General features: G+C 37.6%; 2 protein-coding genes across 11 annotated transcripts in view; one reads left to right on the forward strand and one right to left on the reverse strand.

Moving 5' to 3' along the window:
• LOC110994106 (inactive dipeptidyl peptidase 10) overlaps positions 1 to 26611 on the forward strand; it is a 229690-nt gene that overhangs the window by 63036 nt on the left and 140043 nt on the right. The gene's annotated exons all lie outside the window — the stretch shown is intronic.
• On the reverse strand, positions 10404 to 12180 carry LOC123690064 (proteoglycan 4-like). 10 transcript variants are annotated; one of them, XM_045632698.1, is made up of 3 exons: positions 12127 to 12180; positions 11729 to 11977; positions 10404 to 11626 (listed from the first exon to the last, which is right to left on the reverse strand). In XM_045632698.1, exons 1-3 carry the CDS (start codon positions 12140 to 12142, stop codon positions 10473 to 10475), a joined length of 1419 nt encoding a protein of 472 aa, XP_045488654.1. In that variant the 5' UTR covers positions 12143 to 12180; the 3' UTR covers positions 10404 to 10472. The 10 variants fall into 10 exon arrangements, with proteins under 10 accessions (XP_045488654.1, XP_045488652.1, XP_045488656.1 ...); XM_045632696.1 differs by having other exon boundaries at positions 10404 to 11616; positions 11710 to 11977; XM_045632700.1 differs by having other exon boundaries at positions 10404 to 11421; positions 11617 to 11977.

Raw genomic sequence — 26611 nt, forward strand, 5'->3', positions numbered from 1 at the left:
AATATACCTTTAGCTAACATAAATTTGTTTTATCTAAATGTCTTTCTATAAATTCTGTTTCATTACATGTAACTACAATTTTTATTATCATTATTTTTTGCAAATTCACACGAAGTAATTTATAAAATTTTAGGCAGGTTCGCAAATAAATGTGGGGATTCATAAATCACTTGGTAATCTTTTAATCCAATTAGAGTTAAACTCCACTGTCTGTGACTTCATCTTGTTGGGAATAGTAAATTACTTTATAATTAGCGTAATTTCAGTTGGTTTATTGAAACCTTTGCCATTTTCGAGGGATATCTGTTGAAGAAATGTTGTTCAATTCAACGAATCGACTATCGTATTTAAGTGTTTATTTCGTCGGTGTAAAAAGATTTTTTAATATATGGTTGAAGTGATGGTTTTTTACATCTCAAAATAAATATAAATGTAACTGCCATCTAGTTATGAAACTCAGAACGCGATAAGATTGAAACAACTGTGACTGTTTGCACTTCAGCGTCGTAGTAATTCTATTTAATGCTACGAGATGGCAGTTTAATAAAAAGCTGAAATGCTGCTATTAATTTATTGATTGGTTTATTAGACCTTGTTGGTTACTTATATATACATATAAATTAATTTTAAATAATTTAGAATGAAATTAAATGAATATTGTTCTTTTTTGTTTATGCAGAATTTGTTATGAGTTATAAGTAAGAAATATCATAATTGAAGAATTATGGTTAAAATAAATGAATAGAATGCTTCCCCGAATAAAAGGGTCACACAGTTCTCGACGCGGTATACTGATGCCGATGTTTGTAAGCGTAGCTCTCGTCGCAGTATACTGTTAGTAGTTAAGCTCGGCAAGTTCTACGCAAATTGCTCTTTCCTCTCTCCTCGGACGACAAACTGTGACCCACGAATATTCGGCGAAGCAAGAAACAAGAACAAGGCGCAGATTCATTTCAAGACAACATCAATAATTACGCACTAGCAAGGGTGCGAGGGTTGGAGCCGTGCCAGCGCTACGTCGAGTCGTCTTGACAATACGTACGAAGTCAAACACCACCGGTATACAAAGACGCACCGAGGTACTTTGGTTACTGCGCGGGCGTTATCAAACGAACACATTAACGTATTATCCCGTGCAGGCCTGAGTCTCTGAGGTGTCGTGGGGTTGGCAACAATAGACCTAAATATAATATAATCCGTATTCCAAAACAAGTCAAAGATCTCTAAATATCTAGATAATCTCAAGTTGAAAACAGATTGCTGCATGAGTAGCTACTTTATTCCAGAATATATCTTAAGCGTCGATCCGTTGAAACTAGATTTTAATGACTTGATCTCAATAAAATTTTGCTTTATTCTGGTTTTGGTTTTTAAAACAAATTGAAGTTTCGCCTTGATTACACATTGATTAGTAACCCGGTTGCAAATCGCTTTATAGCCATTTTTTCATTCAACGGCTTAAGCACATTATATTTATTAGCATCACCAGCCTGTGAATTGTTTCAGTTAACAAATAAATTTTAAATTTCCTTACCATAGTCCTCGAAGGCACGTTGATTTTGCTTATAATTGTTGTTGTTGTTGTTCTTGTAGAGCTCTAAAAGATTTTTTGGATGATATGTTTTTAAAAGATGTATCTGGTTCACTGGTTGGCTTTATAATATCTTAAGTATAAAACGCTTACATCTTATATACTAAACAGGTGTGTGTGGGAGACTCCGTTTCCGCAATTAGACTCTTAATAGGTCCGTTGTGCGTGAAGTCCTGGCTAACTAAGCCAGCCCAACTCCTTCCAAAAGCACAGAAGCTTCCTGGGCACTTCGCAGGCTTCTCGGAGCCGGAACCTCATTGTTCCGAGGATTTATTTACGTTGTTTAGCCACAGCCTCGTATTCCAGGACTACGTGGGTGACTGTTTCCTCCTCGCTGAGACAGCCTCTGCACATGGGGCTATCTGTCACGCCTAGGACAAAAAATGTTTGTTGAGGAGACAATGGCCCGTGATTGTACCTATCATTGTTCTGAGATTAGTTCTGTTAAGGTGTAGTAGTTGTTTTGTCATTTATGGGTTAGCTGCCGGCATAACCAATTTGGATTGCCTGCAGTCTTCACTTCATGACCAACGTTGTTGCTGGAGTTCTTCTGATCTTTGGCGAATCCATGCTCGCACCTGCGAGAAGAGCAAGGGTAGGAGAGGATACGGGCCAGCAGGCAATATGTCCGAGCCTCTTCTCGCAAGTTCGTCGGCAGAATCATTGCCAAGAGATCCACTATGTCCTTCCTACCTCACCTACCGCATATCTTGCCATTTCGGATCCACGGCTCCTGGATCGCAGCGATGGTCTTGGGGTTGGTTTCCAGCAGTCTGCGCAGGGAAGCCGTCGCTGTTTGACTGTGCTGGAGGTTGGCTTGGATGAGGTCAGTTCGGCGAGGGGGAGGAGCACAGACAGCTGTCGCTGAGTTCACTCCCCCCTGTCTCCTGAAACAACTCTTCATCGGAGGTTAGTTGTACCGCCTCCATGGGGGACTGAGTTTCGGCTGCTCGGTCATCCACAGCCTTACCCTTCGGCGACATGGGAGGCACTGGCCCCGACGTCGCCGTCCCCGATGTACTCGCGGTGGTTGCAGGTAGGGCTTCAGCTACCGGTTGGGACTCCTCCTTTTCTAGGATCCGGATATAAATGTTCCCCAACAGGTAGTATATCCGCCTTTCCTGTGCTTTAATCGTTTTGATCTCGGACTCCGGTACACGAAGGAAGAGGCTGTTGGGTCCTGTGTTCTGCTTTCGTGTGTAAGAGTCCATGATCTGATGTTTAAGTGGCGGTTTTGCCTCGTTAGAATTCTCATTAGGCTCTCTGTACTGCCAGTGTACTCTGGAATATGTAACAGACACGGAACCTTTCTTGTGATTGCCGACTGAGGCCGAACCACCAGTTTGGTATCGATTATGGGGTTGTTGATGACATTGCAGGTTCTGGTTAGCTACCTCATTGCGGACGCGTCCTCGCACCAAATCTTGAGGACACCGTCCGAGAAATGGGCTTTACCCCGGAATCGGATGTCATTTGGTTCGTTTGTCTGGGTAGCTACATAGTCCGCCATTGGCTCGTCATGTAACTTACCCTGGATTTGTAGGCGGATATCTTCCGCTTGTTCTGGCGTCATATCTAGGAAAGGCTCAGTCATAACGGCAACGCAAAACTCATAAGCTTTGTATGATGCTGCCGCTTCCGCGTAACTCGACGAGGTCCCTCCCACGGTCCGAGGTTTATTGGGTTTTATCCTCTTCCGTTCTCCGGTCGGTGTTACGGTGTCCTCCGGCCGTACGCGTTTCTGGCCTTTCGTCGGTTGGTTGGTTTTTGGTTTTTTGGGGTTGCTGTTGGCTGGGCTCTTAGGTACCCCTTTCCTTCCACCTGTTGCCGTGGTGGCTCCAGGGGCTGGTTTGGGGTCCACTGTTGGCCCTTGAGTGGTGCTTGACCGCTTCTGCCATTCTGCCGCCCTGCGGGCTTTGTTGAGTCGACGCCTCTTTGAGGCGCTTAATACCATGAATAGCGATTCTCAGGGCCGTCCTGTCCATGGACGAGGACGGTGCACCAGGTGCATTCGCCATCGCAGTCTCAGTCTCAGTCTCCCGCATCGGTTTTGCCGCAGGTGCCTCACCTTCAGACGCAGACTGTTTTGTCGCATCATCCAGAGTTGCTACCTTTGGCTCAACTGGCGCAGTTAACCTAGCCGCAACGGTGGACGCTTCCTTTTGCGGTGGTGCTGTTTGTTCCGCCAGAGAGGGTACGGTCCTGGGAGCAGCCTGGAGTTTTGGACGCTGCCGAATGGGTGCGTCCATATGTGAGATAGGGGCATCTGAGTGTCGTGCCACTGGTGACATGCACCGTGGCTCGTCCTGAGACGCCACCCTGGGTTTGTTGGTTTGTTTCTGTTGTTTTGTCTTGTTTTTGAAAATTGCCTCTTTGTCCATGAGGTTAAATGAAAATACTTTCGCCGTTGGAGCTCTCCACCCGCCACGGAGCCCTCAGTCGGGGACGTCGCTTGCTCAACAAGCAGACGTCAGAGCTACTCCTCCGGTATTGAGCCAGCGTGTAGGCAGGTAGACGCGTCCGCACGCCGCAAGGGAGTACGAGGTTGTTTGCACTACGAGACAATGATGCCCACCAACCTCGAAACCCGTGCCGCGCAGACGGCCCCCCCCACACCCCGACGCTCGCTAGGTAGCCCGCTTATGGGATACCACAGCCAGTTGACCAAGGGTAGCTAGTCCCCGGCCTCCCATGTGAGGGGAAATCCAGACCAAAGAGGTGTGTTGTGTGCAGCGCACAACTATTGTCCGGTGCACTGCTACACTCAACCACCAGGATTCTTTCATCCCCCGTACGGGTGCGGGTACGCGCACGGCACAAACACGCGGGAGGTCATTGACTGTCCACCGCCCTGTCTTCTTGGACGATGAACTCGCAAGGACATGACCTCTCCATCCCTGCAATGGTCCGCTTGGTGGTTTCAGTTGTATCTATTACTTAAGGTATTAGACCAAGAACGGGGTCGGCAACCTCGAGAAGGTTAGTCCACCAAACTTGCCTTGGGGATCTCAGCGACTTGCGCTACTCCCAAGACCACGCCACCCTACCCATCAGAAGGATGTGGTAGAGTAGGTCTGTACCTGTGCTACCTTGCAAAGCGAAGCGAAGCAAAGCAAGCATGTCGTGCAGGGAACCGTAAAAGCGTAGGCCCAGACCCCCCCACCCTATACTAAACAGGATTAACATATATGATATTATATATGTATCACTACACTACAATATTTTTCAGTCCAATACCAGTTATATTGCCAGTTTTACAAATACTAATGCTACAAAATTCATGTTTAAAGAACTTTATTTCTCAATACAAAAAAAAAATATTTACATGAGAAACTTAATATGTTTTATATAAACGAGCGAGACACACGTCACAATTAGCCGTCTCAATTTTAGTCTGCTATGTTCACACTAACATGCATCTTTAATGTCTCTTTGAATTTGTCAAACACACCAATATTACGAATTTGAGATGGTAATTGATTAAATAATTGCACACCGTCATACCTAATAGACGTCAAATAATTTGTACGCGGCTTCGGCAAGATAAGCAAACTCGCTCGACTTTTTTTATATGATAAGCTACTATGGAGAGAGTTATTTAATATTTTTAAAATTAAGATACAGATGCTGTAATGGCGGAGACCAAGAAAAGGTGGGCCGAGGGGCAAGTGGAATGCGGCGTAAAAAGAAGAAATATGGGAAACACCACTCACCTTTAGTCCTCAGGCACTTCACTTGTCTCCGTGGGAGAAGACCACGTATAGAATATTAAGCGGTAAGTACTTGGTACTCTGCGGTAGCGTAAACACAGTAGTAGAAGTGAGCAAGCGTGACCTCGCGACGGCGGTAGTGGCTTCTCTCTGAGGCGCGGGCGCAAGTCTCCTAGTCCCCTCCTTCCACTCTTTAATATTGAGAGAGAGAGAGAGTGGTGTTTAAGGAACGGGTGCGGTTGGGACAGAAAATGAGGACAGAGAGGACTAAGGTGATTGGATGGCGTGAACATTGCCCCCGGCCTAAAAAACCTTTGGGTTTTTTATAAAGAGAAATAATAATAAAAAGACAAAAAAAAGAAAAATAATAGTAATAACAATGAGAAAAGAAAATTGATATTCGCGATTGGTAAACAAAAGATCATAGAACTATATAAGTTTGTTTAGCGGTTTGTAAAGCGATTTTGTAAAGCGGGTTGTAAAAGATTCATAAAGCAGTTTGGAGGGCGGTGTAGTAAGCGGTTGATCGAGCGGTTTTAAAGCGGTTTTGTAAATTGTTTTGTAAGCGGTTTTAAAGCGGTTTTGTAAGATGTTTTGTAAGCGGTTTTAAAGCGGTTTTGTAAGCGGTTTTGTAGGCAGTTTTATTGGTTCGGTAATGGGCATAAACGCACAACAGGCCTTTTATAAATTCCCGTTGCAGTTTTGACTAAAACTACTCTACAAATTCCATCTTTTCCGGGATAAATTTCCATTACCTTTCCTAAAGGCCAAGAAAGTGGAGAAACGTTATCTGTCACTATAACTACAACTGTACCTATTGTGACAGGATTGGCTTGTGTATTCCATTTTGTTCTCGACTGTAGCAAATGGAGATATTCCAATTTCCATCGATTACTGAATGATTGTATCATACCATCCAACAACGCATATCGTTTTAAAAGTGAAACTGGTTCATCATCTACTTTCATTCTAGCGGGTATAAATTTTACTGGTGATGACATCAAGAAGTGAGCCGGAGTTAAAGCTGTGAGCTCAGATGGATCCTCACTTAAAAGTGTAAGCGGTCGAGAATTGATAACTGATTCAATTTGTGTAAGAACAGTTAACATTTCTTCATACGTTAGTAACTGATCACCTACCACACGACGCAAATGGTTCTTAAAAGCCTTAACAAATATTTCGAAGCAGCCACCAAAATGAGGACTTCGAGGAGGATTGAACTTCCACTGTATACGATTATTTGCAAGCTCAGTGGCAAATGTATCATGGAATTCAATCGAGTTTGTAAGTGTAAATATATCTGATAATGCATTTTTTGCTCCAACAAAATTCTTTGCATTATCTGAATAAAGAACAGAAATAGCGCCACGACGCGCAATAAATCTCTTGAATGCAGAAAGAAATGAACTGGTACTAAGGTCTGTAGTAAGCTCAACGTGTACAGCTCGAACCACCATACAAACAAAAATGCAAAGATAAGCCTTCATAGAGCGGACTCCACGTTTTCGATAAGGAATTATTGAAATAGGACCAGCATAGTCTACAGCGGTATGGACGAAAGCTTTAGATTCGTTTACACGATAGTCTGGTAAGTCACCCATGAGCGGTATAATAGGATGAGGATTTGCTTTAAAACAAAAGTTACATTTATGTATAACTGATCGCACTATGCTGCGGCACGATAGTATCCAATAACGTTGTCGGAGAATCGCCATTAAAGTGACTGGACCAGCGTGACAGTTATGACGATGATAATAGGAAATAATTAACTCAATTATCCTGTCCTTTCGCGGTAACAAAATAGGATGCTGCTGATCATACTGAAGATTGGCATTTTTTAATCTACCACCAACCCTTATCAACCCATCAGCATCTAGAAAGGGACATAATCTTTGAATAGAACGCGAGCAGCGGCCACTAGTTTTAAGGCTATGGATGACATCATAGAAATATACCTTTTGTAAAACCTTAAATATCTGTATTTCAGCAAAACCAATATCGTCAGCAGAGACATTAGTAGATCTAGGAAGTCTTTTGAGAAAACGGTATATCCATACCACTGTACGGAGAAACAATAACCAAGAAGAAACTCGATGAGACAGTTCTAAAATTGGGTTTGGATCACTCCACACTGTAGCAGGAATAGAGACTATTTTTCTTTCTTCTTCTATATCAACAGCTGTTTCAGAGTTTAGAGATGTAATTGACCACTCAGATGATTCCAGTTCTAACCATTTTGGGCCAGTAAACCAAGTAGAATTATTTATAAATGCAGTGGGTGATAAGCCGCGAGATAGACAATCACTAGGATTTTGATCACCCGCAACATGGTGAAATTTTTCATTTTTAATTAAATTTTCTAACTGCGGTTGTTCTACTATAGAACATAGCGAAATAGCGGTATAACTGTTACAGTTATTGGTGCAATCAGAACCCAATAATAATGTTTCGATAGCGGTAGGAGTGCCAGGTGCGCCAGTAACACGACCCGACAACATTATATCGGCGTAATGCGGTGCACCAATAAGTATCTCTATCTCTGACGGATGAAAATAATTTTCATCCGCCAAAGTAATATTGTTTAAATGTTTCAGCGAAGACTTTTTAACTTGTGCCACCGGTAAACAGTCTGTTATTTTGTCTATAGTAAAGGCATTTAAAGGTATAGAATTATTATTAATCCGAGAAGAAAGAACGGTAGAAACTTCTCCTATTATCGGATTTGAAGCGGAACCTATACCTTTTACAAACTTATTCGAAAATTTAGTAACCTTTAAATTTAATCTTTTGCAACATTTCATGGTTATAAAAGTGCTTTGAGACGCACAATCAATTAAAACACGAACTGTATGTGGTTTACCATTTAAATCATATATATATACTTGCGCCGTACCTAATAAACATGTATTATTACTTTCGGAAATAGCCGGCCGAATATTACAAAGTGAAATATTTGAGTTATTAATCGGCTGATTGTCGCTGCGTGGTGGTAAATTAGGTTTATTATTAGCGGGAGGCCCAGCAAGCGGCGCAGTTGCATTGCTCATGCGATTCAAGTTATTAGCGTTCATGTTTTCTTGAGAAACAGTCGCATTACGACACAGCGTAGAATGATGTCTCATGCGGCAATTACGACAATTCCATGCAGACTTACACTTATTTAACATATGCGATAAACTTAAACAGTTAAAACACCCTTTATTGTTTTTGATAAAAGTGTATTTATCATCTATAGACAATTCGTTAAATGAATTACATTTATATAAATTAAAATGATCGACGCGTTTACAAAATGAACAATTAGACCGCTTCTCTGTAAGCGACACAAACGCACGCGAAGAAACCGGTTTGTTATCGAATGTGCGAGTAGTATCCAAATGCTGAGCTATTCTATTATGCTCGCGTACGAATGCAATTAAATCTTTATAACTAGGTATTGTAGGGTTGTTAATATTATGTAATTCGAAGGAACGAATTGTACTAGAATCTAATTTCTTCAATGATAAATATAGTAATATAAAATCAGCTAAATTTTCTAATTGTAATGATTCTAAACTTGATATTGCGGTGCAGTAATTGTCAAGAAACAATTGTAAATTTTTATGTGAAGCGGTGGTAAGCGGTTTGAAGTCTAGAATCTTTTGCATATAAGCTGAACCCAAACTTCGTTTGTCATGGTATTTGTTTATAAGCGTTTGCCAAATTAAAGCATAATTTTCAGCATTTGGAATTATACCTGCACAAACAGAGAGGGCCGAATCAGATAATTTACTTATTAAATATTGAATTCGTTCGTGATCTGAAAGATCAGGATTTTCATGAATGGTACGTTTAAAGGATTCGTAAAATAACGGCCACTTAATGACATCACCGTTGAAAATCATTAATTCCAACTTTGGCAAGTGAAACGATTTGCGTTGGTGTTGGTTTGCATCAGATAAATCATTCCTACCTACAACAAATTTATTAAATTTCTCAAAAATGAATTTACAGTGACAATACATGTCTTCAAATGAATTTATGCAATTAAAATTGACAGTGTATAAGGGATTAATAGTTAATTCGATAACATTTATTTTACTCACTGTTTCACAAAACGAATCCCGAATATTATCAATTGATATCATACCCGATAAAAAAGAATTTATGTCAGCCTCCTGCGAGGTTTTCTTTGACCTATCGTACAAGTCTTGTACACGTGAAAATAAATTGTCTCGTTTTGCAATTAAAACGGCTCGATCAATTTCAAGCGAACTGTTAGCGCCTTGTTTCTCAGAAGCCGCTTTACGAGTCTCCATAATGACAAAGATATATATATATATATTAAATTAAGTAACAAACTAAAATAGTATATCGCGGCTCGAAAAGGACCAAACAATGTAATGGCGGAGACCAAGAAAAGGTGGGCCGAGGGGCAAGTGGAATGCGGCGTAAAAAGAAGAAATATGGGAAACACCACTCACCTTTAGTCCTCAGGCACTTCACTTGTCTCCGTGGGAGAAGACCACGTATAGAATATTAAGCGGTAAGTACTTGGTACTCTGCGGTAGCGTAAACACAGTAGTAGAAGTGAGCAAGCGTGACCTCGCGACGGCGGTAGTGGCTTCTCTCTGAGGCGCGGGCGCAAGTCTCCTAGTCCCCTCCTTCCACTCTTTAATATTGAGAGAGAGAGAGAGTGGTGTTTAAGGAACGGGTGCGGTTGGGACAGAAAATGAGGACAGAGAGGACTAAGGTGATTGGATGGCGTGAACAGATGCTATGAACCTACAGTTGTTTAATCGTCATAATCTTGATAGATTTTATTAGTCTGTGTTAAAAAATTGTATCTAAATAATACCTTTATTAATTTATTTTGTAGTGTTTGTAAGTTAGAAATTTTGTTTTTACATGCTGTACCCCATATTTCAATTAGAATACGTTTTCATATTGACCAAATTCTGCCTATATAACATCAGGTGAGCCTCCTGCAGGTTTGCATCCTTCTCAATCGCAATTCGCATCTCTTCTTGGGGTATTAGGGTATGAAATAGTTATATATTTATATAAATTTGAGATTTAATTTATTCATGAAGATTTAAATACATTTAGATTAATTAATCTTTACTGACTAAACAAATTATTATTATTAATTATGCCTGTTTTTCTTAATTTTCTTCTCCTCGTCTGATAAGTTAGAACCCAAATTCCGCAGCTTCTGCTGGTTCCGGTTCAGCCTCATCTGCTTTTTTTGGGCGAAGGGGTCCACGCCTCCTCTTCCTCCTCCGACTTTCAGCAAAGTTCTCTAGCTTATCAGCTTCTGCTGGTTCCGGTTCAGCCTCATCTGCTTTCTTTGGGCGACGAGGTCCACGCCTACTTGACCTTTCAGCAAAGTTCTCTAGCTTATCAGCTTCTGCTGGTTCCGGTTCAGCCTCATCTGCTTTCTTTGGGCGAAGGGGTCCACGCCTCCTCTTCCTCCTCCGACTTTCAGCAAAGTTCTCTAGCTTATCAGCTTCTGCTGGTTCCGGTTCAGCCTCATCTGCTTTCTTTGGGCGACGAGGTCCACGCCTACTTGACCTTTCAGCAAAGTTCTCTAGCTTATCAGCTTCTGCTGGTTCCGGTTCAGCCTCATCTGCTTTCTTTGGGCGACGAGGTCCACGCCTACTTGACCTTTCAGCAAAGTTCTCTAGCTTATCAGCTTCTGCTGGTTCCGGTTCAGCCTCATCTGCTTTCTTTGGGCGACGAGGTCCACGCCTCCTCTTCCTCCTCCGACTTTCAGCAAAGTTCTCTAGCTTATCAGCTTCTGTTGGTTCCGGTTCAGCCTCATCTGCTTTCTTTGGGCGATGAGGTCCAAGCTTACTTGGCCTTGCAGCAAAGTTCTCTAGCTTATCAGCTTCTGCTGGTTCCGGTTCAGCCTCATCTGCTTTCTTTGGGCGACGAGGTCCACGCCTCCTCTTCCTCCTCCGACTTTCAGCAAAGTTCTCTAGCTTATCAGCTTCTGTTGGTTCCGGTTCAGCCTCATCTGCTTTCTTTGGGCGATGAGGTCCAAGCTTACTTGGCCTTGCAGCAAAGTTCTCTAGCTTATCAGCTTCTGCTGGTTCCGGTTCAGCCTCATCTGCTTTCTTTGGGCGACGAGGTCCACGCCTCCTCTTCCTCCTCCGACTTTCAGCAAAGTTCTCTAGCTTATCAGCTTCTGCTGGTTCCGGTTCAGCCTCATCTGCTTTCTTTGGGCGACGAGGTCCACGCCTACTTGACCTTTCAGCAAAGTTCTCTAGCTTATCAGCTTCTGCTGGTTCCGGTTCAGCCTCATCTGCTTTCTTTGGGCGACGAGGTCCACGCCTACTTGACCTTTCAGCAAAGTTCTCTAGCTTATCAGCTTCTGCTGGTTCCGGTTCAGCCTCATCTGCTTTCTTTGGGCGACGAGGTCCACGCCTCCTCTTCCTCCTCCGACTTTCAGCAAAGTTCTCTAGCTTATCAGCTTCTGTTGGTTCCGGTTCAGCCTCATCTGCTTTCTTTGGGCGATGAGGTCCAAGCTTACTTGGCCTTGCAGCAAAGTTCTCTAGCTTATCAGCTTCTGCTGGTTCCGGTTCAGCCTCATCTGCTTCTTTTGGCTTAGCTTTTTTTAGGTTTTCCCCACCGGAGTCATAGGGGTCTGGAGGTGCAGCGATAGACAAAGCTATTATTGAAAAAATTGTGATACCTGGAATTCAAAAACTGGTTTAGGTTTGGTTTTCCTCGCAAAATTTATTTTCCCGTTATCCTATAGTCCATTAGTAAATAAGTCCCATAATTTTAAATGATGAATGAAATATGAAAACAAACTACCTAATGTGCAGAATTTATACTCACATAGAAGAATCTTCATTTTGAAATTTGCCACAATAGTTGTCACAACTTGAATTCAAGTGTAAATGTAACAAATTAATATCTCCTTATATTCGTTTTCTTCAAGGACATTACAAAATAGTAATTAAAATTAGCATATATATATAATAAAAATACTAATATTTTTTATTAAACATACAGTCAAATTGACAACCCGTGTCCCTGAGGCCTGAGTGTACCTTTAACGCTGGTAGCATTTTCTCGCTTTATTGCGTCCCTAGTGAGGAAAGTATTAGCCCTGGGGTCACCGGTACTATCTTCTAAGAACCGACAAAACTTTACAAAAAATATATACTAATGATTTTCATCATAAGTATTACATTAAATTTTTAAATGTCTGATTTAAAGAAAGACAAACTACACAAACGATGACGATTGAGTATTGTATGTCTTTTGTAAAATGTTTAAACTATGAATTATGTTATATCTTGGACTATAGAAACTTGATATTACACAGTATAAAAATAATATTAATCAATATATTATAATAAAAGTATATTATTCACGTATGCTTTTTTTGTCTTAATACACTAAACTTATAATGTATGTATCATGGATTTTTTGCACTTCTTGCTTACGTTATCTAATTTCATACATTTTTTTCTTACAGTAGTTGCCTGGAAGAGATTGCTCGAAAGCGATATCTTACCAGAACTCTGCCCTCATTTTCACTATGTTAAATTTTTATTTCATCCACGCAACGCAGTGTAAATAAATAATATTAATAATAAGTCTGTTTAATTTCCAATGACGATAAATAAAGGATATTTATCACTTTATTTTGTTTAACATTATTTTAATCTGGTTATTCTGTATTATATCCTATATTCAAATTTTTAGAATTCGTCCTTTAGTTTCTGAGTTAATTTGTTACAATCTTTTCTTTTAAAATATAAATATTGATATGTTTACATTTGTTAGAGAAGTTTGAATGATTTCATCCATGTCCATCCAGCCAAGGATACGCTACGAGCAAAGATTCAGATGTTGAAGAATTAGTGACGTGTTCAATTAGCCGATTGTCAGGCGCAAAGCCAACATGGTCCAACGCTGCCTTCATTTTTACCAAAAGATTTCATCTAATCCATAGATATGCCTTATGTAATTTCTACAAAATGTTAAGATTATCATTGTTAATTTGGGAATAATTCAAATTCAAAATCATTTATTCATATAGGTAACATAATGTACACTTAATAATAAAATAAAAAATAAATACATATAAAATGCTTTAAATTTTACATTTACTGCTAGTTCTCAAAGCGTAGAACGGAAGAGAAGCACTGGTACCCTCGGCGACTTTTTTTCATCATTCCGATGGTCACTGTCAGGTATGAGAGTATTAACGAGTTACTACACAAAAGGACTTATCTAAAACAAATAAAATTTGGTTTAATATTCAGTTGCTCTGTGGGTTTAACATTGCTTTGTCTTGTGTTGTCCAAAGAATGAAAAGGTATGGAATGCCGTGGTATCCTTCCGTGAGCAAGTAATGCTAAAGAAGAAGACAGGAGATAGATATGCCTATCTCTACCTCCTATATTGTGTGTACTGCAGTGGAGTTTCAGAATTCCCGATAGAATGCGAGAGCGACCCCGGAGCCTTTGTAACGAGACTTTGTAGGAACTACTCGAGGTGGTTTTTTTGGGTTCACCCAGTCACTGAATAGCAGAAATTCTGGTGCGGGTCAAGTTCCACATATTTCTAAAAATTTTTGGGAGCAGGGAATGCGCAGCTTTTTTTAACATCCGAGGTATAATGGTTTTAGTTGACACCATATTTGTCGAATGCAGGAGCGGAAATTGAAATGTAAATTGTTTTAAATAAAATTAGAGTTTTTAATTAGAATTATGTTTTACGTTTTTAAAAGGATATGAGGTAATATTTTTTATTTTGAAATACGTACTACAACGAATTAAAAGAACTAATAAAAATTTAAATTCAATTTCTCTAAGGCAAACTGTTCACCATGGCACGGTATTATCTGCTTATCATGCATATTTTTAATCTATACTTAGATATAAAATGATAGTTTTGGGAAATTAAGTCTAATTATATGTTTCAGGCTACAAATTTATAATAGCCATTTCTGGAGGAAATTATCTAGATAGTTGTGTGCCTTTGTTTAACAAGCTCAAAATGTTATTTATCTATTCTCTATGTATGTTTTGGAAATGTCCTTATTCGTTCACAAAAGCGAGTTATTATATATAAAATATTTTAAAATCAATGGTAATGGACCACGTTAATGTTGACGTAAACATGGGGAGAAATTTGATATACCAGAAATTAATCTGGAACTGTTTAGGAAAACTAGTTTTGTACGGCAATTAAGATTCATAAGCATTTAAATTGAAGTTAATTTTTAATTTAAATGTATATTGTTATGTTAATTTGGTCGGTGATGCCAAATTATTATTTGGAATTAGCGAACCAAGGTTTTTGATACAGAAAATTCTAGATTATTTATACCCTAGATTATTTATAATGTTTGAATATATTATATATACATTGATGGGTGGATTTTTTTTCTGACGGTCTCAATAAGATTACCTCATCACATCATCATGACCGAATCGTCATGGTGATATTTGAAAAACATTTTCATTCATTTAGTTTTATTTCTGATGATGGACGCTCTGCGAAAAAAGCAAAGCCAGTTATTTCTTACAACCCGTAGTAAAGAGAATTTGCTAACAAATAATTTGTGGAGCCATACGAATTGCTTAGTTTATAATACCTATACTCAGTACAAAACAATATTCCATAAGATAATAATTAATTAGTAAAACAAAAACGAGCAAATTAACAATTAAAAAGTGTAATTACTTTTAGATTATGAATTACCTGACGACGCAGGTCATTCGATGGATTTTGGAGCTTTATCTCGCTAAGGCACGTCTGGCACAATCACCCTGACAATACAATATTTCGAGAATACTTGCGAATTCTTTTCATCTTCTAGTAAAGAAATTTCTTTCGGGTTTTTTTATAAAAACCGAGTAATACACACTCCAATATCACATACATCTCAAAATATACTTGAAGAATGCAAAATACTTGTATGCTTGAAAAGACAGCGTTTGTAACTGCTGCATTGTTGTTAAAAATAGCATCTTAAGAAAGCAAACCCAATCTGCATTGATTTAGAAAGAAGCTGCGGGATTCAAAGTCACAGTCAAAATTCATTTATTCATATAGGTAACATAATGTACATTTATGAACGTCAAAAAAAAAAGAAATATTAAATGAATCTAATTTTACATTTACTGCCAGTTCTCAAATCAATGGCGTAGAATGGAATAGAAAAATTGGCAATAAACTCTCCGCCACTCTTTTTATTCGCAATGTTTGTAAGGAGCTGCAACCATTACACCATATTCCATATGACATCTTGAGTAATAAAGAATAATAAATTAAATTAAAAACAAAGATTTGTCCTTTATCAGCAGGAGGCATTGTGAAACAGGAGCACGCACTTACATACTCGTGAGGACAACACGCAAATACGTAGTATAAACAACTAATATCACCGCATACACGAAATCAAGTACGACCAGTTCATTAGTATGACGCATGGCCAACCATCGACCCCTTCGCTATATTTTAGGGAGAGAGGCAACCCGACGCATGGACGCCGCCACAAGCAATGACATTTAAGTGAGCATGACGATCCTTGAAATGGGGACTTGGCAACACAAGAAATAGTTATAATACTAATGATACTGAAATAATTTGATACCACATGAATCAAGGTTTGTTCCCACTTTAATTTTTTTTACAAAAGTCGTGGATGTCGACACAATATTAAGATAACCATAATGTATCTTTTTTTATATTTCTGCATTATTTAGAAATCCAAATAGATCGAAAAATTAACCCAAATAAATGAGAACGCGTGAATTCTCTTCTATTTTACAAAAACTATATAATATTTATATTATATTTATGTGTTATTTGTTTTAAGTAACAGGAGGCAAGCGGGCAGGAATATGATCATGTGACGTTGAGTTTATATCGTACTTCAAATGGCGTTGGAAAATTTTTAATTGGTGGCAATTTGTATAGTTAGGTATTAATAATGCTAGATTCTAATTAATTAGTTTTACATTTAATTTAGTATTATATTGTATATGTCACCGTAAGATTGTAAACATCGTTATATTACAATCTATCCCAGTAAGATTGTAAACTATCGATAGATTGTGAACCGTATCATTATGATTGCAATTTAATGCATCATTTTTCGCTTGATTGTAATCTATCGATGGGAAGCGGTCAAATTGTGAACCGGCGTAGGACGGAATGCAACTCGCGCTCTGATTGGTTGAACGGTATGTGCCCCCGCCACCTCGGCCACACGTCATATTTGTTTATTTCTATTTTTATAATTTGTGCTTAAAGACATAATAATTGTTGATTTTTTTGAAATTTTGAATTAGAATTTGTGTTTGTAGAATAAATATTTCGTTACAATTTGTTTCTAACATATGTCAGAATTTCTAATTTCCTATTAAATAATAAATTTATTTTATTTAAGTGACACGTTTATTTCATTTCTAAATTAAATCAGACCGACCAATCAGGAAGAACTTGCTGACAGTTGTCAATTTGACGCGGGACATATTGTAATTTAACGGTTTCACTTCGGTAGATTACAATATAGCGAAAAATGATGCGTTAAATTGCAATCATAATGATACGGTTCACAATCTATCGATAGTTTACAATCTTACTAGATAGATTGTAATATAACGATGTTTACAATCTTACGGTGACATATATACCTTATGATGTCGCAATTGATATAACAATTGTGAGATGAAGATATAAGGACGCCATGTGCACCTATTAAAATACTTTATTGTCTTTGGGTTTAATTATAGACTTATTTCAGAAAATAAGTATTATCTCGGCCTTTTCATGTATATCCAAAATGCCACTCGCATCCATTATTTGAAGCTCTGGATGTTACAATGATTAATGAAACCAGTTGTTGTACTTTTATGCAGTCGTTCCGTGTGGGTATGGCACTTCCACTAGGAAGGGGTTAACTGATTGTGCTGGTGACCCTCTCGCGGGTTATTTCACCAGTAGACGATGGGGTCACATCCCAACGCCAATATTTCCGTTCGTTAATTCTAATATTGTTTCATTTATCGATATGGGCTTAACGTTATAAAAGTTTTTGTCTTGTTATTGCAATACTGTTTAAAACAATTATCTCAATGTAGACTTTAATTTTGTGATAATAGTTTGTAGACGTATAAATACGAGCATTATACACTATTATAACTCCTAATCATTACTACTTCATTTTAAAATATTTCGTCGTTTATCAATACTTGTAATGGTTTTATGCTGCAGTATTTTTCATAATATGCTACTGGTGTGGCCGAAAGTGACGAGTGGAACATGTAGGGAATTCTGTATGAAGTTTAACAAGGAACTGATATGTGGTAAAAAGTTAAATAACTATTACAATTACTGCGAGTAACAACTTAAAGGCCAATACTCTTTTGTGAGTTTAGTTCATGGGAGCAATGCTCTTGCTCCTTATAAAATTAGTTTGTGCGTTTATAAGAAGATGAGAAAGTTAATTTTAAGAGTTAGTAATAACATAGCAATGCCATTGTATACGATTTTAGCTGTCGATAGTTTGAGCCCATATTACATTCTGATGCTATTTTGTGTTAAAAAGCATGTTTTATATATTTTTTAAACATAGCTTTAACGTCGCACTTCTCTATTAGAATAGTTAAAAGAGACAGTAATTTTACAGTATTACACAATTAATTTCAGAATGAGAGAATGTTACAATGGTGAGTTTCGTTATATATGACAATGCAACGGATAAATTATTGCGACTTTGAGAGTAGATTAAAATGGCGTTTTATTATATGTTTGCCACAATAAACAGTGTTTTATTAAAAAACCTTCATCTGACATGACGTTCATTGCATTAACGCGCTTTTAGGCATATATATGAATGCAGGTGGGGGAATAATAGGCCAAGAGAAGAATAGGAAATAAGCTAAGTAGTACTAAACGAATTACATAGGACCTTATTCATTGTCCGTTACTCTGAACTTTACTAACTCTGAACTTAAACTGACAACTTAGACAATTACTTAATTTTTTGTATTTTTTTGTATGTATATTTTAGTTTTTCCTAGTTAACTTCTTATGTTTCTTTCGTCTGTAAATTTTGTTCACTGTTGTGTACTCTTGTCAATGTAGGGTCATCTGTTGACAGGAATGATTTTACAAATAAATAAATAAAATATACGCAATATAATTGTCCCTGTAGTTTTTCTTACCAATGGCCGCTCAACCTTTACGCGAAAAAAACCAATTACCTATATAAAACAAGACGTGCTTGCATTACCACTATTATCTCTTTGAGTCTACGTCTGTCAGGAACTCTTCTTATCCTTTAATAAAAGATTGACAGCTATTTGGATTCAAAGTAGAACCACCTCTTTGCTTTGTTTCAGCTTTATCGATCTATAGAAACGAAAATGAAATCATTTGTGAATATTCTCATTTCTTCTTTAACTAAATTTTTTGTGAACCGTATCATGTGAATCGTATCGGCGTCTAACCTTACTTTTGGAATAAAAGTATCATTTTTACTTAACTGAGTAAAATTAATTATAAAATTATTAGTATTTAAAAATCCGTAACTATAACTAATACTTGCTTGCGACAATGGAAAATGCCGGTTCGGTCTTGAGCCTCGTATTTCACCTCGCTCCAAGTAATTCCGACTCTCTTTACCTAATCTGCAAGTGTACAACGCCAGGTTTCCTGGGACGACCACGCTTCCGCTTTCCTTGCTGGTTCCAATTAAGGGCGTGCTTGGGAATATAATTCAAATCTCTTCGGAGTATATGGCTATTTTTACTTGCATCGCTTGAGCTGCTGTCTGCTAGTGTATTAGAAAATCTATCTTATATTCGCCAACTCCCCAATACAATTCGCATTTTCCCTTATGGACGAGCTCATCTCCTTTTCACTCTATTAATTATTAACATTTATTAACATTAACTACAATTATTATTGCTAACACTCCACACACCATTGCTCCAACATATCGTATATAATCGCCATGTAGGTACATTGTTTTACAAAAACTCCATTTATCGCTAGAGGATCTTCTAGGAGTGGAGCTCATTCAAGACACTCTTCTTATAGCCTCAGCAAGCATCGGAATACTGGACGTTGACTTATCGAATTACCTTAGTTTAACACAAACTAAATAGTGTAGAATGGTGTTTTTAGCAAGGTGAGTGAGTACCTTACTCGCTCGGCCACCACTGGCCTTTCTATAAAGTGCAAATTCGGAACCACAAGAGCATTGTTCTCCCCAGTACCAGTACCTTCCACTCAGCCGTATTCCAGGATCGATTTGAATCATCAACGACCACTAGTTACTTTCTGTGCTACTGTGATCCCTTGGCGTGGCGTAGACATATAGGGTCTCTCTACTTCTACCACATTAACTACGAAGAGAGTTAAGAGGAGTTAGGGTCCAAGATAAAATCATTACAATTTTTATGAAGCCTTGCAAGCCTTTTGGCAGTGTGAGTGTCCATAAGCTATCAGATCAGGCGTCGACAGCAAGGATAAATAGGAGCACTTACATAGCTAGAAATAATCAAGGTGAACACCGTATATTAATCCTAAATCTAAATACTAAATCCAGTAGAAAATGTTTTAATATTCTTAATTGTTTCCAAGCCCACCTTGATGAAGCGAAACGAATTAAAAGGAATATAGTGTAAACGATGTGCTAAGCTCTCCCTTCCCACTCCGTGTTGGCTAACAAAGGCTTTGTTTGAAATGAAATCGCCGCGAAATCCATTTTGTTGAATTAATAGATATTTCGAAGCCACTAATTTAGCGATAATTTAATGGTTTAATTTTCATGCTTAAATGACATAGTGAAAATTTAATGATGTGCTAGCATCAGTAAGTTAATTACTAAATAATTGATATCTGTTTTTAAGACAGATGCGGTATTCATCAGACATTTACTATTTTTGTTCTAGACATGTGATAAGAGATTCTCAGTACGGTGACATGTTTATAAAATATAAATAAACTTCTAAATATGTAGGGTAGTTTGTTAATAATTGATTTATCTTAAACCTGGAAACCACAAAACAACTCGTGGCCAAACTCGTTCGCTGCAATTAAGCCGAAATTAAACAATTCAGTCGTCACGTCTGACAAGTGGGCTTAGCTAACATCCCCCTTTTAATAAGGTCCACCCTCCCTTTCGATTTATTGTTACTTAAGAATTTCATAATTAGGCAGCCCAATAGAACGCAATTTTAAGTTGTAATTCATTATTCATCTACCAAACAATTATACACCTCTTATAATTCCTTAGTCAACGGGATGCTTTAAATAAGGTAAGAATATAATAATAATAATAATAAGTCTTTATTCTTCCACTTCCTATTTACATAACTTAAATAAAATAGATATGAATACAATTTGAACTAAGATCGCTCTATATGTACGGTTCCTGGGTCATCAGGTGGTAGAAATAATAGAAGATTTGTAGATTACCTTATATTCACCACTTCCGTATAACAATAGAATATGAGCGATATAACAGAATTATAATAAAATTATAATTAAACAATTGAAGAGAGTGCCGACGTCTGGCTATGCTCTCGGGGTGTAACTCCCATGACTTAGTAAATGCAGATGAAGAGAGTGCCTGCGGACGGCTATACTCTCGGGGCGTGACTCCGACGATTTAGGAAATCGTCCTGCTTATAAGTGATTCAAGTATATAGCCACAGCACGTACATACAATGGAAATCTTCACGTTTGTAGCTGAGCATGATGTATGAGCCTTGGCACGTATATAGATAAACATCACGCTTATAAAACTTAAGAAAACCTAAGTGAGCAAAATGTACAGCCTTGGCTCGTACATACTCCCACAGGCAAAAAGTGCAAGATGAATATGTAGTGCTTTACAATAACAATTCATTGTATGCTTAACAGTCTCTAGGACACTAAAGTCTTTAAACTTATATTAACACTTCTGACACAATTCCACTGCACTATCACTAGCTCTAAGATATACTGGAGCCCGGTCCCGGGTGGCTTCTCCTGAGGCCACTGCGAAACCGGTTGCTGATTCTGCCGATGTTCACCTACTGCTCCGTGACGTCTCCTGATCTTCATATGATTGTAATATCCTATCCACTAACTGTCTTGAGCACATACTGAGAACTATCATGAGCATAAAAAGTATAATACTGATTTGGTGAATAAATCATTACCTAGGTTAAATATAATTATTATAAAATGCAACCGTATCTCGGTAATTTGATATCTATATTATATTCATTGTATGTGACGTCTTTCACAGTAGGTCAATCAACTATCTAACATGTGATATTTTGCTGAACTGGCATTCCACTTATTGTTTACGATATAATATCGTTTTCCACTTTATAAATTGATTTATGTATATATATAACTTTCGCTCAATATTAAATGTAATTTTTCGACAATGTATGTTATTCATAAATGGAACTGAACATACGAGTCTCGGCTTTGTAGCCTTAAAGGAATTTTAAGTATAACTTTATATATGGTGCTTTTCTTTCTTTTCCTTTGATTACTCATATTCGACTCATAGCATTGCATAACTGAATAAGTTTGTTGTATATTACTTTTACGAAGTCCTGTATCTGTGAGCCTGCTATAGTGCGAAACGATAACGTTGCGCAATCTTCCCCTTTTACGAAATATATCACCTTTCATTCTAACCTTTCTTTTTGACCTTCCTGGAAATTCCTTTCTTTTCTTAACTCCTCTTTTTCTTCTTCCAAATTTCTGCTTTTTGACGAAAGCTTGTTGCTTATATTTCTTGCCTTTATTGATAGGCAAAACTTTTAATTTGGGTGCAATCTTCTCTGATCTATGGTTTCCCCGTCCCGTATACAATTGAATCGGTGCTTCTAACAAAGGCTTAGACAATACTAAGCTGCGATTTAAGTTTTTATTCTTCTGAGAACACACGGACTGAGACAAACTTTCTTTTTCTTCTGGTTCTTGCTTGTTTTGTAAGCAGTTCATGCTTTCGTTACCCACGTTATCGTGATGTGATTTATCTTCTCCGATTACTTTACATCCAAGTTCCTTTTGCTGTTCTATGGATTGCAATGACGGCTTGCTAAAAGATTCAACAGATAATTTACTATCAATGTTCTTCTTCGTACACAAATTGGAATTAAACGTATTTGTAATATGAATTGAAGAACCAGTCATTGTATCTTGACCTGTACTTTGTTGTAGGGTCCCTCCTACTCCAGAGATGACGCTATCATGCTCCATTCTGTCTGAGATTAAAGATTTTACTACGCTTTCTGCTAGTTCGGCTACTCCTACGCCTTGATAAATATCTGCATATATACTGTGATTATCCATAGGTAATTTACTACCTGTTTGCTTCTTAGTATACACATTGGAATAAGAAGTATTTTTACTATGAATTGAAGAACCGGGAAGTGTAACTAGACCTGTACTTTGATGCAGGGTCTCTTCTACTCCGGAAATTATGCTATGACGTTCCATTCTGTCAGAAATTACAGATCTGGCCACGCTTTCTGCTAATTCGGCTACTCCTATGCCTTGATAAATATCTGCACATACACTGTGCTCGTTCTCAATTTCTCCTAAACGTTCTTCCACTTTTGCCGAAGACGAATAATTTTTCTCATACGATGTATATTGAAATGATCGCTCTCTTTGCGTAGAATAATAATTTAAATTTGAATTAAATAGTGCATGGTGCAATATAGTATTATGTTTTTGGGAACAAATCTTACATCTTTTATGCGAGAAGCAATGTTCCACGTCATGCTTAAACAAACAATTTGTGCAAAGCTGCAATCTTAAAATGGTATCAACCCTTTCATTAAAATCTTTTTCTAACAATGATCGACAATTAAACAGGCCATGATTAGACAAGTAGCATAATTGACAACGTTTTATTTTATTTGTATTTCCTTGACCTTGGTTATAAAAACGCGTCGACAGCGAATTTTTGCTGACGCTAAAATTTGATGTAGGCCACTGTTGTTTTCTAATTAAATCTTTCCGGATTTGATTATTAGCTGTTTGCAAGGCATATAATGAATTTTCTGAATTATGTGAATCCCTAAGTATCGGTGATTCCATACGCGTTTCTAGAGAATTCTTCTGCCAGTCGGTAGCATGAAATTTGCGATTCAACTCTCTCCTTTGGCGCCTATATTTAGCTTCCTGCTCGTAATATTTATTCTGATACTCCGAGTCAGATCCATTAAGAACAGTATTTATTTGGATATGGGTTTCAAAAATTAAATCCCATCGTAATTTTATTCCTTCTAGTACATACTCAAGTTCATCTTTTTCGTATGCCGAATATGCCTTAGATTGTTCCAATATGCTATCCAACGACCTAAAATAAGCTTCTTGCTTGCGAAGCAACTCTTCAGTTTTCGAAACTTGGAGTAACTTATCCATTATGCTTGTTAAAATGCTCAATGAATGCTTCTAATCATTCTCAGTAAAATTATGCTCGAAATGAATGAGATAATTCTCAGAATTAATAGTGCTCAAAACAAATGGAAAGGACTTACTGCTGTAGCTGCCTCCCTCTGTTAAAGATTGACGTCCGTTGCCTTCTTCTAGGTTAAAAAGGACGCCGATATACTGTTGACCCCTCTGGGTCCTTATAAATGTTGGGACAGGACTTATTTCACTTGCCTCCCTTTAATAACGATTGACGTCCGTTGCCTTCTTATAGGTTTAAAAGTACGCCGATATACTGTTGACCCCTCTGGGTCCTTATAAATGTTGGGACAGGACTTATTTCACTTGCCTCCCTTTAATAACGATTGACGTCCGTTGCCTTCTTATAGGTTTAAAAGTACGCCGATATACTGTTGACCACTCTGGGTCCTTATAAATGTTCTGACAGGACTTATTTCACTTGCCTCCCTTTAATAACGATTGACGTCCGTTGCCTTCTTGGTTCAAAAGGACGTCGATATACTGATGATCCCTCTGGATACTTAACACGTTGCTCTCCTCTTTTCTATTGATGCGGATGATGGTGTTCTACTTGCTTGATGACTCCACAAACCAGCAGTGGGATGTTTTTCCACGGCGCCGATCTTCAGGAAAACGGAGAAAAACGCGAACGCGATCAACTGTACGCAAAAGACCCGCTATTCCCGGATAGCTCGAAGGACCAAAATGTACGGTTCCTGGGTCATCAGGTGGTAGAAATAATAGAAGATTTGTAGATTACCTTATATTCACCACTTCCGTATAACAATAGAATATGAGCGATATAACAGAATTATAATAAAATTATAATTAAACAATTGAAGAGAGTGCCGACGTCTGGCTATGCTCTCGGGGTGTAACTCCCATGACTTAGTAAATGCAGATGAAGAGAGTGCCTGCGGACGGCTATACTCTCGGGGCGTGACTCCGACGATTTAGGAAATCGTCCTGCTTATAAGTGATTCAAGTATATAGCCACAGCACGTACATACAATGGAAATCTTCACGTTTGTAGCTGAGCATGATGTATGAGCCTTGGCACGTATATAGATAAACATCACGCTTATAAAACTTAAGAAAACCTAAGTGAGCAAAATGTACAGCCTTGGCTCGTACACTATAGGTCTTCCTTTGTTTCTTGTTCCTTTTGGACCAATCCATTCGGTCACTGCTTTGACCATATTATGTCATCTGTATAACGCGCTACGTGGCCTGCCCATCTCCATTTAAGTTTTAGGGCATATTGCTCAGCATCAATAATTTTGGGTTTTCTGCGAATATATTCACTTTTACGAGAATACTCCTTTCTATTGAACGCTGGCACGAACGTATGTAAGTCATGGCAGCAAGCAGGAATCGACCACCTTTTTCTTTAGCTTAAGTGAGAGCTTACTTTTGATAATTTCTTTTTTTTAAGAATATAAAGTATACTATTTATTCTCGTCCAACAAAATAAATGAATGCTTATAAAACCCTGATGCGTCAATACAGTTGGGGGTAACTCTAACTCTTGACTAAGGAAGCCTGAACGAGCGAAATGTACTGGCTTGGCTCATACAAAACTTATATTTCTTAGCCTTACGTTTTATCCTTACTACAATTAAACCATAGTGGATTTGCTGTCGATAAAAACGTTCTTGTTACAAAATATTGTTAATACGTACATTTTATAATCTGAATTTAAAATCTCCGAAGTATGTTCCACAATTTAATTACAGAGTTTATTACGTACAGATGCCTTATAACTAAGTAATAAATTAAAAACATGGCTTCCCAACCGAAAACATTTTCAAACATAGCATTCATTTAATGTGTTTTCTTTGTGAACTCGAAAATATGAATTATAATAATTACATGAATGTTAAATTTTCTCTTTCCTTTGTTTGCATATAACTTAATTAGAGTTCATTTCGTGATTTAATATTATACATTTAAACAATATATTCCTTTTCATACTAGAAATATATTAAAAATACTTTAACTAATTTACTTTGGTAAACTGTTATTTTACTTTTGGAAAAACTTAAGTCTCATTTTTCATCACAGATACATTTTGTTTTAAATCAATAAGTACATCTACAATTCCTATCTTTTGCTGGAGACAAAATAAACAATCTGTGGTTTTCCATAAGAACAAATATAGATTGAACTAGCTAAATAATGAAAAAGTTTGCCCTGGGAAACAGTCTTAAAGCACTAGTACGACTGTTTAACACTTGGGTGATGTACAAAACTATTTCTTTTAGATTTTAGCAAAACATTCTTTAATAATTAACACAAGGATGTCTTTATTCAACGGAAATTATCCTGTGCCCAACTCGAATAGATAATTTTCATTTCCTGAAAAAGATAAGCACAATAAACGTGACTTTAGTTAATAATTCATTTAAAAATACATAGTTTTTAATTCTTCAAAATAATCATAAAAGTTAATGCGGCAAGGTTATAAACAAATAAAAAGGTATCTCTGTTTCACCATAATCATCATCAGGTCATAATATTTTCGCATAGGTTTAAGACATTCGTCTAAATGTGTGTCTTCCGTAATTATATTCAAATACTTAAACACTTTTGCTCTTCAGTCTAATTAGATAATTTACTGTAATGTACATTTAAATACATAAGAACAATGTTAATCGTAAATCGTCTTTTAGGAATATATATATATGTATACTTAGTATCCCATTAGTAATAGCATTACGTTCTTTTTCTGTCCTGAAAAAAACATTGATTTTGCTTTTACGACTTTGTTTCCCCGCGATAAGTTTTGTCTATGATGTGCGAATCACCCAACCGTTCATTGGTGAATTGATTAAATTCAACAATCGAAGAAGTATATACTCGTTAAACCTTCAATCTA

The sequence above is a fragment of the Pieris rapae genome, chromosome 20 (assembly GCF_905147795.1).
Source record: "Pieris rapae chromosome 20, ilPieRapa1.1, whole genome shotgun sequence".
Lineage (NCBI taxonomy): Eukaryota > Metazoa > Arthropoda > Insecta > Lepidoptera > Pieridae > Pieris > Pieris rapae.